This window comes from Manihot esculenta, chromosome 17, assembly GCF_001659605.2.
Source record: "Manihot esculenta cultivar AM560-2 chromosome 17, M.esculenta_v8, whole genome shotgun sequence".
Classification (NCBI taxonomy): Eukaryota; Viridiplantae; Streptophyta; class Magnoliopsida; order Malpighiales; family Euphorbiaceae; genus Manihot; species Manihot esculenta.
The window spans coordinates 30,966,596-30,982,615 of NC_035177.2; the positions used below are offsets into that span (position 1 = coordinate 30,966,596).

Consider the following 16,020-nt stretch of genomic DNA (forward strand, 5'->3'; position numbering starts at 1 on the left):
TTGGATGCTCCTAAATTCAATACAGGAGATGATCCCTTTGAGTATCTCAGTGCAGTGAGAATGATAACAAGTGAGTTGGGAGCAGATGATGGTAGAGCCATTGAGATGGCAGGGTTCACGTTAAAGTGTAAGAAAGCAAGAGAATGGTACAAGAACTATGTGGACCCGAGACTTGAGAGTATGACATGGGAAGAGTTCGCCAACGAATTTGCTGGATGGGCTTTTCCTGACAGTTCTAGGGAACTAAAGGTTGTGGAGTTTGAGCAGTTGCGACAGACGGAGGAGATGAGCGTTGATGCATATACAGATAAGTTCCTGGAATTGTTGCCATATGTCGGTCAGGCATATGAGACAGATCAGAAGAAGGCAAAGAGATATGCCACAAGGCTTCATCCCAGGTATTTCTCTTTGATTCTTCATGCGGAGAAGGAAAGTTTCCACTCTATTGTGGATGCTGCTAGAAAGATGGAGGCTAGTGCCATAAGTCAAGGTGTAGTCACGGCACAGTCTTCTGGTGTTAAACCAGGTTCCTCCTCACAGAGTACAGTAAGTGCAAGTAAGAAGAGATGGGAGAAATTCAGAGGAAAGAGAGGCAAGGTCTGGAACAGGCTTAAGTCGGGTCTGGGAATGAGTAGTAGTTTCAGTTCTGGCGCAGAGTTTCCAGTATGCAAGAGGTGTGGCAAACAGCATAGAGGAGCTTGTCAGTTGGGATCTACAGCCTGCTATAGATGTGGGCAGGAGGGACATTATGCACGAGAATGTCCTCAGGCGACTTTGGTTGCACCATCCCAGCAGATGAGTACGGGCAGTGTAGTCCAGCCCGTAGTTTCCGCCATACCACCAAGCAGTGGTAGAGGAAGAGGAAGAGGGGCAGCCTCTTCATCAGGGATGGGTTCCCGAGGTGCAGGTCCGTCAGCCCCAGCACGGATTTTCACCCTGACTCAGCAGGAGGCAGACACGTCGAACACGGTGGTGTCAGGTAATCTCATCATTGGGTGTTCCGAGGTGTATGCTTTAATGGACCCCGGTGCTTCTCACTCTTTCATTTCTTCTAGAGCTGCAGAGAGGTTGGGTCTGATAGTGTCTGAGTTAGAGTGTCCTCTATGGGTCAGTGGACCCAAATGTGATCCATCTTTGGCAGAGTCAGTCTGTCGGTTCAGTCCCGTGTGCATAGAGGGTAGATACCTTCCAGCTGACCTGGTGGTTCTAGAGTTGACAGATTTTGATGTCATTCTAGGGATGGATTGGTTATCTACGTATGATGCTACCCTGAACTGTAGAGATAAGGTAGTCAGTGTCAGAGACCAGGATGGGTCAGAGTGTGTCTTCAGAGGAGACAGGAGAGGGACACCTAGGGGTTTGATATCAGCCCTCCAGGCTCGTAGAATGTTAAGGAAGGGGTGTCAGGGGTTCCTAGCTTATGTGAGAGAGCTAGACAGTCAGGTTAGGGAACCATCCTCAGTACCAGTTGTTAGAGACTTCCCAGATTTGTTTCCTGAAGAGCTTCCAGGACTACCACCGGATAGGGAAATAGAGTTCGAGATTGAGTTGATGCCCAATGCCAGACCGATCTCTATTCCTCCCTATAGGATGGCACCAGCAGAGTTGCGAGAGTTGAAAGAACAGTTACAGGATTTGGTAGCTAAGGGTTTCATCCGCCCGAGTACCTCACCCTGGGGTGCTCCAGTATTATTTGTCAGAAAGAAGGATGGACCTCTGAGACTTTGTGTCGACTACAGACAGTTGAACAAAGTCACTATCAAAAATAAGTATCCATTACCCAGGATCGATGATCTATTCGACCAGCTGGCAGGAGCAGGTTGTTTTTCAAAAATAGATCTGAGATCTGGATACCACCAGTTGAAGATCAGGGAAGGAGATGTATCCAAGACTGCTTTCAGAACCAGATATGGGCATTATGAGTTCCTTGTGATGCCGTTCGGGTTGACTAACGCCCCTGCAGCATTCATGGATCTCATGAACAGAGTTTTCAGGGAGTACTTGGATCGTTTTGTGATCGTCTTTATTGATGATATCTTGGTGTACTCCAGGAATGCAGAGGACCATGCCCAGCATCTGCGGATAGTGCTGCAAACCTTGAGAGAGCATGGCTTGTATGCCAAGTTCTCCAAGTGCGAGTTCTGGCTAAGGAGCATTTCCTTTTTGGGACATGTTGTATCAGAGGACGGTATATCAGTAGATCCCAAAAAGGTAGAGGCAGTAGCCAACTGGCCTACACCCACTACAGTGACAGAGATCAAGAGTTTTCTGGGTTTGGCAGGCTACTATCGGAGGTTCGTTCAGGACTTCTCGAAGATAGCTGCTCCTATGACCAGACTGACCAGAAAGAATCAGAAATTTGTGTGGTCAGAGGAATGTAATGAGAGTTTTGCGGAGTTGAAGCGACGGTTAACTTCAGCACCGGTGTTAGCTCTGCCGATCAGTGATGAAGATTTCACAGTGTTCTGTGATGCATCCCGAGTGGGATTAGGTTGTGTGTTGATGCAGAATGACCGAGTGATAGCTTATGCTTCTAGACAGCTGAAGAAGCACGAGCTGAATTACCCGACACACGATCTTGAGATGGCAGCTGTGATCTTTGCACTTAAGATGTGGAGGCATTACCTCTATGGGGTAAAATGTGAGATCTATACGGATCATAAGAGCCTGCAGCACATCTTAAGTCAGAGAGAGTTAAACTTGAGGCAGAGACGGTGGGTAGAATTGCTCAGTGATTATGATTGAAAAATCCAGTATCATCCGGGCAAGGCTAATGTTGTAGCTGATGCATTAAGCCGAAAGTCACTTGGCAGTTTATCCCACATTGCAGTAGAGAGAAGACCGGTGGTGAAGGATTTTTACAAGCTCGTGGAAGAAGGGGTACAGTTGCAGTTATCTGGTACAGGTGCGTTGATCGCACAGATGAGAGTAACACCAGTGTTTCTAGAGCAAGTGGCTCTGAAACAGCACGAAGACCCCGAGTTAGTAAAGATTGCCAGGACTGTTCAGTCGGGCAACAGTGCAGAGTTTAGATTTGACGGAGAGGGGATTCTTCGGCACGGTAAGAGGTTATGTGTACCAGATGATAGCAGTTTGAAAGCCGACATTATGAGGGAAGCTCATAATACGCGGTATAGTATTCACCCGGGAGCCACCAAGATGTATCAAGATCTGAGAAGGGTGTATTGGTGGCCAGCAATGAAGAGAGAAGTGGCACAGTTTGTGTCAGCCTGCGAGACATGTCAAAGGGTGAAGCTAGAGCACCAGAAGCCGGCTGGAATGCTTAACCCACTGCCAATTCCAGAATGGAAATGGGAGAACATAGCTATGGATTTTGTAGTGGGGTTACCGGCGACGTCTAACAGACTAGACTCCATATGGGTGATTGTGGATAGACTCACTAAATCTGCTCACTTCATTCCAGTCAGGAGTAACTACTCTGTAAACAAGTTGGCGCAGGTGTATGTAGACGAGATAATAAGGTTGCATGGAGTTCCAGTGTCGATAGTATCAGATCGAGGACCTCAGTTCACCTCCAGGTTTTGGCGGAGTCTGCAGAACGAAATGGGCACAAGGTTGGATTTCAGCACTGCTTTCCATCCACAGACAGACGGTCAGTCAGAGAGGACCATCCAGACCATTGAAGATATGCTGAGAATGTGTGTGTTAGACTTTGGCGGTTCTTGGAGGCAGCATCTACCTCTGGTGGAGTTTGCCTACAACAACAGCCATCATGCTAGCATAGGGATGGCTCCTTATGAAGCTTTGTATGGGAGGAAGTGCCGAACACCTGTTTGCTGGGAAGAGGTAGGAGAGAAAACTCTTGCAGGGCCAGAGTTAGTTGAGATAACCAGCAAGTTAGTGCCTATCATCAGAGAGAGGATCAGAACAGCTGTAAGCAGACAGAAAAGCTATGCAGACATCCGTAGGAAGCAGATAGAGTTCCAGGAGGGGGATATGGTATTGCTTAAGGTGTCTCCGATGAAGGGAGTGGTTCGCTTTGGAAGGAAGGGTAAGCTAGCCCCACGATACATTGGTCCCTTTGAGATCTTGCAGAGGATCGGGCCTGTATCGTATAAGCTAGATTTACCGGCTTCTATGGAAAGAATTCACCCGGTATTCCATGTTTCTCTGTTGCGAAAGTTTGTGTCAGATCCAGAGAAAGTTCTTAGTGAACCTGAGGTGGAAATCTTAAGTGATCTCACCTATGTAGAGCAGCCAGTGCGGATCCTTGACACCTAGATCAGAAAGCTGAGAAACAAGGAGATACCAATGGTGAAAGTTCTGTGGAACCACCACAACCTAGAAGAGTGCACTTGGGAGACTCGGGAGTCCATGCTCCAGCAATACCCATATCTGTTTTAAGGTTAGTTTTTCCCCTTTTCTATGTGTTTATGTTGTGTTAGGGACATTCGGGGACGAATGTTCTTAAGGGGGGGAGAATGTAATACCCGGCTCGAGTCCGGCATCGGAATTCCTGTAGTCCGGTGGAATCTTGGGTGTCGGAACCCTCGAGAAGGGTAATGCATATGTTTTCCAAGGTATTTTCACTTGTTTTCATGTTTTGAAGTGTGAAAAGCATTGAGTTTTGAAAGAAAAGCAACAAGGGAGAAATGTAAAGGTTCGGCCGCCGAAGGTCACTTTCGGCCGCCGAACATTGCATGGTTGCGGCTTCACGTTCGGCTGCCGAAGGTGGTCTGGCCAGCCACCTATAAAAGGGCCAAAGGTCGGTGAGAGGAGGGTATTTTCTCCTCCACTTGCAGCCAGAGGTGAGTTTCAGCCTCTCCACGTTGACTTTCATGTTTTTCATGATTTTCATCAAATCTTTCAAGAGTTTTAAGAGTTTTGGTGATTTATGAAGGGTTTGAGAAAAAGAAACAAGTTTTGAAGCTTGGAGCTTTGGAAGAGCTTTTCTTCATATCTCCACGTTAGGACCCTTCATCCTTACGTTGTGTAAGAGGTAAGTGAAGATCCTGAGCTTCTTTGATGATTTTGCAAGGTTTTATAAAGTTTGTATGGGTAGTATGCATGTTTAGGTTTAGGTGAGGTTTTGGTGATTTGTGGTGTTCCAGCATGTGTAAGTGTTATGTGCTATGTTTGTTTGGGGTTTTAGGGTAGTTTGAGACCCCTTTGGGCATATCTATGTGTATATGCTAGTTGGGAGTAGTTGCTATGCATGTTTGTAGGTTTTTGGGCAAAGTTTGCATGAAACAGAGCAGGGTTCTGTCCTTCGGGCAAAACCAGGTTCGGCCGCCGAAGGAAGGTTCGGCCGCCGAACCCTTTGTGGAGGCAGTTCGGCTGCCAAAGGTTGCCCCCGAAAGCAAGGCTTTCGGTTTAGAAAGAGCCTTTCGGCCGCCGAAAGAGGGAGTTCGGCCGCCGAAAGTGTGTGAGTTTCGTCTCTGGACGAGACCTTCGGCCGCCGAAGGTGCCGCCGAACATGCATGAGTTTCGTCTCTGGAGTGGGGTTTCGGCCGCCGAACCTGCCGCCGAAAGTGCCCTGTCCAGCTTTCTTTTGCATGTTTTATGTGATGGTTTTAGGATTGTTTAGAGGGGTTTTGGGGCGTTTCTTAGAGATGTTCTTGAGTGAGTTTGGTCCCTCATTTGAGTCCACCTGTGTAGGTACGGACCAGAGGAATCAGGGAAATCAGCAGTGAGTCCAGTGTCAGAACCTGCAGTGTCAGTGCAAAGATAACCAGAGGTGAGTGGAATTTAACGTAATGTTTTAATATGATATGATAACTGAGATTTTCTCATGCTTCATGCATCATGACTATGCTATAGGGTGAGTGCATTAGTGTACACAAAGATGATGCATTGCATTTATCCTTGTACTTGGCATTGCTCCTTGTACATTGCTTATGTGAGACGGCACGGACTTCGTGAGGATTCATTAGCCCTCAGAGGAAGACCTGGAACAGCCCTACGGGGACCAGGCACAACAGAAAAACCTGGAACAGCCCTACGGGGACCAGGCACATGGTACTTAGGTACCCCAGATTAGATAGAGGGATTTTTGATCCGTCCGGCCGAGGTGATGTGCTTATATGTTGCATTCCATGAGCGCATGTGTTATCACCTGTTATTTTATTATTCTACTCACTGGGCTATCGTAGCTCATCCCTCTCCCCTAACTCCAGTTGTGCAGGTTCAGAGGTCAGAGAGAACTCAGCAGGGTACAGGAAGAGTACAGAGTTTTGTAATAGCTAGCGTGGACATGTCATTGTATAGAGATAGTGTATATGTATAGAATGGTGTTTGATTTATAAGACTTGTAATCCCTTTGTAGCGTCACATGATCAGTTTATGTATGTTTCTTTATTGTTGTATGTTTATGAGCAAAACCAGGCTTAACATGATGAGTTTGATCCGCCTAGGGCCATGAGGAGCTCTAGTAGGGATTAGTAGAGAATAGAAAGATTGCATGCACATGGTAAGCCTTGGAATGAAGAAAAGTTTTATGTTTTTACAGCAAATGTATGATCATGTATGGGATTTCACAGGTATACAGACAGAATAGCAGGCTTACTACGGGTCCCGGCGACCTTAAGTCGATCTGGATCCTAGTGCCGGTGGCAGTTCGGTTTTCGGGCTGTTACAAAAAGAATCTGCAGTCTATCTGTAACTGTTACAGATAAAGCACTCTATCACATAGATATTTGAGTACCTGCGAGATTGTAATAGTTGATTATGAACACAACTCTATCACATAAGATATTTGAGTATCTGCGAGATTGTGATAGTTGGTTATGAACACAACTCTATCACATAAGATATTTGAGTATCTGCGAGATTGTGATAGTTGGTTATGAACACAACTCTATCACATAAAATATTTGAGTATCTACAAGATTGTGATAGTGGGTGATAAACATAACTCTTTTATGAAAAGAATTGTGGGAAAACAAAAAGACTTAAAACGTATAAAACTCCAGCTGCGAATGTAGGGGTTAACGCTTTTGGAAAAATTATTTTGAGCTGCAGATTGGAAAAGCACATGGTTTATCCATCTTTGAGAGAGCTAGCACTCTAGAAGGATAAAAGAGGTTTGTGTGGATACCATTGAGGGTGTTCGTTGAAAAAGCAGCACCTTGAGTTCGGGATTGCATCTTCTTGTCGAGTCTAATAGGTTAGTCTTGTATCATTCTTTTTGAAATAAACGAAGCACTTGGATCCTGGTAGGGAAACAAAGTTTTTTTTTTTAATTTTTCGCTGCGTGTTTTGAGTTGCAGTAATCTCTTGGTTTCCTAACAATTTGGGCCCACAGCCTAGTAGTTACTCGCCTTTCGATATAAAATAACTTTAAAGAAATTTTTATATGGGACTATCCCTGTTGTCGAGTCTGGATGAAACTCACCTTATGTGCGGATATCCCATGCCTTAGACGCTTGTGTGGGACTAACACTCGCTCATTGAGCCTGGTGGGTATCCAATTTATGGTCTGGCCTCGTGGTCTTGATTACAAGATCAGAGCTTATTTTTTCGGCCTGACTTATACTCGTTCTGTGGCCCACATCATCAAATGCCTTAGAACTTTTTTGTCTGCGACTAATACTCGATCAGTCAGACTGGCGTATATCTGCCTTGCGGCCTGGCATTAAATACTCTTAAAAACTTCTTGTGAAGTGGGACTAACACCCGATATGCAGGCCTGACTGATTCCGAACTTATGGCATTATTTTAGTGGGACTAACACCCAGTCTTTTGGCCTGATGGATTTTTTATTATGACCTAGAAGCTTTATTTATATGGGTCCGACGTCCAGTCTTCCAGCGTGATGGATTCCCGACTTATTGGCCTAGAAGCTTTCGTTTATATTTCTACGGTCCAATGCCCAGACTTCCGGCCTAATGGATTCCTGACTTATTGGCCTAGAAGCTTTTGTTTATATTTCGCGGTCCAACGCTCGGACTTCTAGCCTGACACAGATTCCCAACTTATTGGCCTAGAAGCTTTTGTTTATATTTTCTTGGTTCAACACCTAGACTTCTAGCCTGACGGATTCCCAACTTATTAGCCTAGAAGCTATTGTTTATATTTTCGCAGTCCGACTCCTAGACTTCTGGCCTGACGGATTTTCGACTTATTGGCCTAAAAGCTATTGTTTATATTTCTGTGGTCCAACACCTAGAATTTTGGCCTGACGGATTCCCGACTTATTGACCTAGAAGCTTTTGTTTATATGGGTTCGATGCCTGGTCTTTGATGAATGCTCTTTAAACTTTTTGGAGAAGATAACCCTATCGGTCCTTTATCACTGAATCACAACACATAAAATAAAAATATCTCGTTAACTGTTATTGATAAAATTCTCAGATTACAAATATTCTATGACTCGGCTATCTTACTTGGCCAACTTACAAGACCTTGGGCAAATAACCTTCGAGACCCTAAATAGTCCCTTCCAGTTTCCACCTAGCTTACTAGACCGCCCGCTACACCTTCTATGATTTGCTTATTTTCCTTGATCATCCTTAGGTCTTTCTGCAATTACATAATAGTCCCCACAAGTTCCCTGTCAGAGGTGGTCTCGTGAGTTGTTGCCTTGGGTTCAAATCTCCTCTTTTCCCTAACCTTTTTGGTGAATTTCTGGAGTGTGTCATCCCTTGTTAACCTTTTGATCTCGTCTTTTAGCTGTCTGCACTCCTCTGTCGTATGCCCGTAGTCTTCGCAAAAACGGTAGTACTTGGTCCTATCTCGCTTTCTGGCTCTCTCTGGATTGAACTTGGTAGGCCACCTGACCTCTTTATCGTTCTTCCTGATCCACATTAGAATACATGTTCATGAGTCATTCAATAGAGTATATTCTTAATACTTACTTTGATCATCCCTCCTTCGGGAGACGGGGTAACTTCTGTGGTCTCTTTTATATTCTCGTCCCTCTGACTTTCGGTTTGCTTTTAACCTGTCCTTTTGTCCTCTCTCAATATTTGGACCTCGTCATCCGGCCTGATGAATTTCCGGGCTTTGTCCATTAGCTATTGCTATGTAGCAGCTAGGCTCTTAATTAGGAAATCCATGAATTTGGCGTTGTGTGTGAAACAGCCCGGCCCAAACTGGCCCAAATAACTTTTGGATCCACTTTCCACTTGGCCCAAAATGGTTAACCCAAGTTGTTTAGTAGTTTCGTACTAGCTATTATATACAATTCAATTTTTTTCAAATCTTCCGATGTGGGACAGAACAGCTGCCGCAAATCCGCAAGCAGGCAGCTAACCGTTACACTTGGTCCCGCTAAATTTACGATGTCCTCGTCGCAACTGGATGGATACAAGCCCCCAAATTGCTAACCAGGACCGGACCCTTGGGTATTGTGGTTCGCTAGTACCTCGGGTGGCTCCACCTCGTCTCCAACGGGTAACCCTTTCCTCGCAGGCCCACTAGCTCCGCACAATTTGTCTGACCCAGGGTGGCTCTGATACCAATTAAAACAGCCGAGCTCAAACTGGCCCAAATAACTTTTGGACCCACTTTTCACTTGGCCCAAAATGCTTAACCCAAGTTGTTTAGTAGTTTCGTGCTAGCTATTATATACAATTCAATTTTTTTCAAATCTTCCGATGTGAGACGAAACAGCTGCCGCAAATCCGCAAGCAGGCAGCTGACCGTTACAGTGTGTCCCTTTTTTTAACACTTCACATGTTATCTCATGATTTAATTCTTCCATTTGTATTGCTTCTGCGTTGAAATGTGAGATAAAGCTCCTTAAAGACTCACCCTCTCCTTGGTGGATCTTCCGCAAGTCAGAGGAGAGCTTTTTTAAAGATATACAAGTAATAAATTTGGATTTAAATAATATAGTGAATTGCGTAAAATTATGAATTAAACCTAGGTTTAGATGTTGGTACTACTTATGAGTCAAACCTATAAGTGTTGATGGAAACACTTGACACACCATGAAGTCGTTAACATTCTGAAGCTGCATGGTTATCCTAAATATCACCAAATGACTTCTGAGATCTGTTGTTCTATCATTTTATCCAAGCTAGGCAGCTTGAATTTGGTTGAGAATGTTTCCGCAAATTTTTCTTCCAAAAGAGATGAGGTACCATCCAAGTCAAAATTGTCCTCTTGCTCCTTCTGATACCTTTGAACAGCCCATACCAGCTTCCAATCTACGCCTTTCAAAGTATTATCTGATTCTTCTTCTAATTCAACTTTTCCTTTGGACCGTTCTCGATAGCCTCTATCCGAGTCTTCAGAGTGTCAATAGAGGCTTCCTCCCTTCCTCTGGAAGCCATGACTGATGCCTCCCCCTAAGCCTTATACTGCTCGAGAGTAGCCTGTAACTTTTGAATGTGTTGGATCACTTGCTCATTGTTCAGGTTGTTAAAATCTGCTTCATTAACCACTAGGAGCATGTTTTGTCTATTGCCAAGAGCGGAAGAAATGATAATTCCCTCATTTGTAGCAATATTAGCAGCAACTTTTAAACTTTTGGTCATTTTGAGAGAGAAAAAGAGAGAGATTTCTTTCTCAGAGAAAATAAATAAGAAACTGATTTTAATACAAATGAACCGAGAGATTTTAATGGATATCCCGGCAATAGAACCAAATGATGTTGCTCAAAATAAATAGATGATGTGGTCAGAATGGAGCTGTGAGGCGATTGGTCTAATGGAGCTGTGCTGTGATTAGTCCACCTGCAAGATAGAGAATGTGAGATGGTTGGCGTCTACAGTAGCCATTTCGACCCTCAAGTCAGTAAATTAAAGAGAAGGTCGAGTATAATATGTAGAACTTAGAGTATTAGTGTGAAAGAATAGCGTATCTTTATCTCTGTGATCTTTCTCCTTTTATACTGTAAGAAGATAAAGATAAATATAATATTTTCTAATAATCCGACGATAATATGACCAGCTGTCTCATAAAGGATATTGCCAACGGATAGGTCAGTGATCTCGCGATTATAAGAGCAATGAGGATATACTGGACTGTACTTTGATAATTGTAACTTTGTGCTGAGACTCGACCTGTTCAGGAAAGAGCGAGACTTGGTAATAAACCGGGTGTTATGGTATTCAGATTTTTCTTTCCTTATATGGGATCGTATAATCCATTTATCAGATCTTTGCCACATAGACTTGTCATGCGGTAACAGCTCACAGCCTACTTTCAGCAAATCTTATGTAGCATCAAGTATATTATTATATATAGTAAAAAAGTAAAAATTTTTTAATAATAGTATTAAACCGTTGCTAAATTATTATCTTAAAAATATTAAGATAATTATTTTTCAGTTTATGTTAAAATACTGCTGCCTAATGTCTAAAATATAATGGTGTATGTTTATTTCTTTTATTGTAGCATCATATCTAACATCTTTTTGAAAATATTACTTTTGCCATGGATGATAACAATAATTATGGATTAAACATGTGAATTTTAATATTCATATGTATTTTTTGCTATGGCTTAATTTAATAAACTTTTAGTTAATTGCAACAAAAATAAATTTAATTATCCTTTATTATTAAAATAAAATTCAATAAACGTAATTAATAACCTTGAAACTTATGATGGATTTCATAATGAATCTCACCATATTTAATATTATATGTATAATGAATAATTTTTCACCTAGTTGATATCCCTCTCTCTTTCTTTATTTCTAAATATTGTCTATGGTAATGACAGAAGTAGAAGAACTCATCCGCATCAAATAATACCTGCCACTTGCGCTCATGGAAATTATCCATGCTAAATTTGGAGGGCTTTTGGTTGATTTCACAAAAATTAGAACTTAAGTGTTTAGTACTTATAGCTATTTAGAATTTATACCCTTTTAAAATTTCGAAGAATTGCATATTTAGTTAAAAAATTTATAAGTTACTAATTAATAATATATTTGATAATAAATAGCTTATAATTAACACAATTAAAATATGTAATAAAGTTTGAAATTAAATAAGGGTAATATAATAACTTGTTTGATAAAATAAATTTATAAGTTTATTATAAAAAAATAATTAAAAAAAAACTAATTCAACTAACTACGAACAATTTTTCTTTTTTGCGGGCTTAAAACGTTGCAACTTGGAGGTTGAAGAGTCATACTAATCTTCTGGATTCCATGAAAGACGAGCAACAACTGTTAAGTACAAATGTTGAGAATGGGGTATAATTGTCAAAGTGGAGCAGGTGATCACCACCAACAACTAGAAATACTCGTCAATTTTCAACGATTCATTGACCTCTTCTTTCACGCAAATGTTCCCACAAAATAACCAGTCAAGAAGCTCCTGAAGTTTGGCTTCCTGCCAGCCATAAATCTCACATCCATTTCCCACGTTCAGCAGTTCAATTCAAATCCAATCCTCTGCCTCTGGTTGGTACAATGGGAACGTTTGAAATTTCTTCACCATTTTTCTACCAAACAATTTCCTCCAAGACTCTGTAGTGGAGAAATGCTACAAGTTTGTCAAATGCCCTTGATTGATTTGTGTTACCCATTCCGAATCCAATTTTCAACGCTTAAGAGTCAGCTTAGCCTAGTTTGTTTCCTTATTCAGGAAAATCATAAAACTTGAGGCTATATTGGAATTTCAGAGGTCTTAAACAGAAGCTAGCCAAAAATGCAACACAGCTACATATAAAATATCAGTATAATTTAATTCTATTTGGATACAGATCATTAGCCGACAGCAAAAAGGATAAATAAACAAAAATTTAAGGAATTTTAGAAGCGGATATTACTGGACGCTAAATCAAGACTTATTTTAACTCAAGTACATTAAAAGTAAAGAAAAGACTAAACTCTCTCACATATAGACACTAGTGCTTGTCCTCCTAGGGGATGTCTTTTTTATGAACCTTTGACTCCAGTTCCTTGGGCGTTGTCTTCTCTGAAGCCCTGAAAGTACAATAGTCTCATATTAGCTTCCATAAAAAGCAAGTTACCAAAAGAGTTTCATCAATCTCAGGATAAGCCAGTAGGCATTGGCTTCTTGTCTTTACGTGGAGAGGTATGGTCCACTGCCTGGCCTACCTTCGCTGGTAGACTTCAACCAAGATTGGAACTTTGAGGACTAAGTTTAGATAGAATACCCAAAAAAAAAGTTGATAACCCAAAAAAAATAGACTTGTACTCTGTGCTAATAATGTAATATTCGTGTTGTTACTTCAGTATTTGTCAAGCACTTGCATCTTGGTATCTGGATAAGTCATCTAAACTACCTGCTGTGAAAATATCTTGCTCTTAATCAAGGATGATATATACAACCATGTAAGCAGCAAAAAAACTACTAATAATAATATGTAACCAAAAATGTTAAAGATATGCCATAACTTATATTAATTCACTGTGATTCCACACTTGATTCTTCTGTCAGCAAGTTTGCCATAACATGAAACCTTTAGTCTTTAGATGAGTACGAAAAAGGACTTTGAATGAATACAACTGAGGCCAATACCCGAAGGATTTCTGGATGATAACATAGCAATTATTCAATATGAAAGCTAGAAAGTCATAAGATATGCAACTGTTTATTTCAGTATTTCCAATTATACTAGTTCTGAATCTGATGACAATGTCCTAAGCAGGAAAACGTAAGATTTTCAAATCCAACAAAAAGGAAATACCTTTCACACCCAAGAAATGCAATGCATACCCTTTAATACTAGCAATAAGAGACTAGATAAATTTTAAACATTCACGATTATGTGCTCTATTTTATGTTGCAGTCTGTGCTCTATATATCATCCACTTCTCAACCCTATTTTTTCTCAATGTTGCTGCAAATCGTTGAGCTCAATCATGCCACAGTTCAATTGGAGGCCACTTAGGAGTACACAGTACAGCTAAAAAAAATCTTCAAATATTTGGCTTTCTTTGGCAGAGTAGTGGTATAGTAACATTGACACAGCTCTATCATTAACTGCACCACCAGTCTACATTTCATATGTTTCTTGGGATAAACATGTTAGCGCTATTTCAGTAAACTTAATGGCAGGGAACAAGAGTTGGAACTGCTCAAATATCACCTTTAGAAGGCACAAAAGGGAGTGACTTGATCGGCTGATAAACACACAACTGAAAAACAGTTGCAGATAGGTAACTAAGTGCATGTTTAACTACAACCATATAGATAATAGTCCCTAGTCTTTAAATCCTAAATCAACCTCAACTATATACTATGTGCCCTAAGAACTTCTCAACTACATTGAAAAATGCTGCTTATAATCTTGTTGTCGGACCATATCATAAGCTTGTTCTGGGTCCACCATAAGAGTCACTGGAGTACTTCCCCTTCAGATAGAAGAATGGTTACAGAGAGGGAATATATTGAAGCAAGAATAAAGTGGCGGGAAATGCTAGATCATTATTAATGATTACGGTAGTTATTGTTGTTAAGAATCTTACACGAGTAACTGCTAAAAAGATGAGTTTTTGAGAGTAATAGAATTCAATCCTAATTATCCCTAATCTGATTTTATATTGTCATTGTGGTCACGAAGTTTGAATTGACTCTCAGAAGTAAAATCATTCAATTCAAGCTTAAGCATAACTGTTCATGGATTCATAACAAACTGAAAAGGAAATAGAACACACAAAGACACAAATTTATCAATCGATTGGATATAGATCATACTTGGAGGCGGCTGCAGATTCTTCTTCGAGCCATTCGCAGATATTGTTAAAACTACATGTTTTATTATTGTTTGTTTATAACTTAGTATTTAAACTACGTCGTTTTGCTTTGATGCTTTTACTTGTATAAGGCACATGTTGTGTACGTGTTATTGTCTGGTATCAAAGGAAGTAAGATGCTTCCAGAAAGCTTGTAACGTTATTTTTTCAGTTTGAAATAAAATCACTAGAGTTTTTTCTCTCTCTCTTGTCTTCGCACATGGTATTGGAGCCTGAACCCTAACTCAAGGCGGCGCGTCGCCAATTCCATGCGTGAGATCCTTGGTCCTTTCGAAAGATCTTGTCATGGCGAAGCAAGGGAGCAGTAGCAAGGAACAAAAGGCGACCAGAGCACCAGAGAAGTCGCAAATCGCGAATACGGGAATGAGAGATCCCTTGAACCTTCAAGCGTCTGACCATCCAGGTATGAGTTTAGTCTCAGCACCTCTTCTAGGATCTAATTTCAGATCTTGGAGTAGGGTTATTAGAATAGTCCTAGGTGTCAAGATGAAATTAGGATTTGTCGAAGGCACATCTTCGGCACCTAGCAAAGACTCCGAGGGATATGAACAGTGGAAAAGGTGTGACTTCATGGTCACATCTTGGATTCTCAACTCTATCTCCAAGGAGTTGGTTGATGGCTTCATATATACTGCCTCTGCCAGAGATATCTGGCAAGAGATCTGTGAGAGATTCAGAGAGTGCAACGGACCTATGATTTATGAGTTGCATAGGAAGATATCTCTCATCTCTCAAGAAAATCAATTTGTGTTAGTCTACTTCACTAAGTTGAAGAAATTGTGGGATAAGCTTGGATCTGTAGAAACACTTCCAACATGTACATGTGGAGCCTATAGGGCCATAGCTGAAATAACCAACAAGAATAGGCTTATGCAATTCCCAATGGGTCTAAATAAGGCCTTCGGGTCTGTGAGAGACTAGGTATTAGGGATGGACTCTTTACTAACAGTGAACAAGGCTTACTCGATGGTTGTGAAATTTGAGTCTCAAAGGAAAATTCTGAGGGCAATGAATGACAACTTAGAATCCGTTGCCCTATTGAACAGGACTCAAACTCAGAATCTGTCTAGACCAAGAAGGTCTGAGATTAAGAAGGGACACTGCACCTTCTGTAACATGTATGGCCACACTCAGAAGGGCGTTTTAAATTGATTGGCTATCTTGACTGGTTCAAGGCCAAGAACAAGGCTGGAACTTAATTTGTCAAGGGCCATAGAAGCACCAAAATTATGGCTGCTATTGAAGGAAACAAGTCAGAAGAGGACAATCCTCTGGAATATCTAGACACATCAAGTAGAATACATGAATTGACATCCATGTTGAGATCTTTAAAACAAGAAGTCTCTCAACTTGTAAATGGGAAAGGAACTCTT

General features: G+C 41.4%; 1 protein-coding gene across 1 annotated transcript; it reads left to right on the forward strand.

Moving 5' to 3' along the window:
- The first annotated feature begins 14,932 nt into the window (after positions 1 to 14,932).
- Positions 14,933 to 15,568, forward strand: LOC110604943. Its single transcript, XM_021743224.1, has one exon. The coding sequence runs from the start codon at positions 14,933 to 14,935 to the stop codon at positions 15,566 to 15,568; it is 636 nt and encodes a 211-aa protein (XP_021598916.1).
- Positions 15,569 to 16,020: the final 452 nt, after the last annotated feature.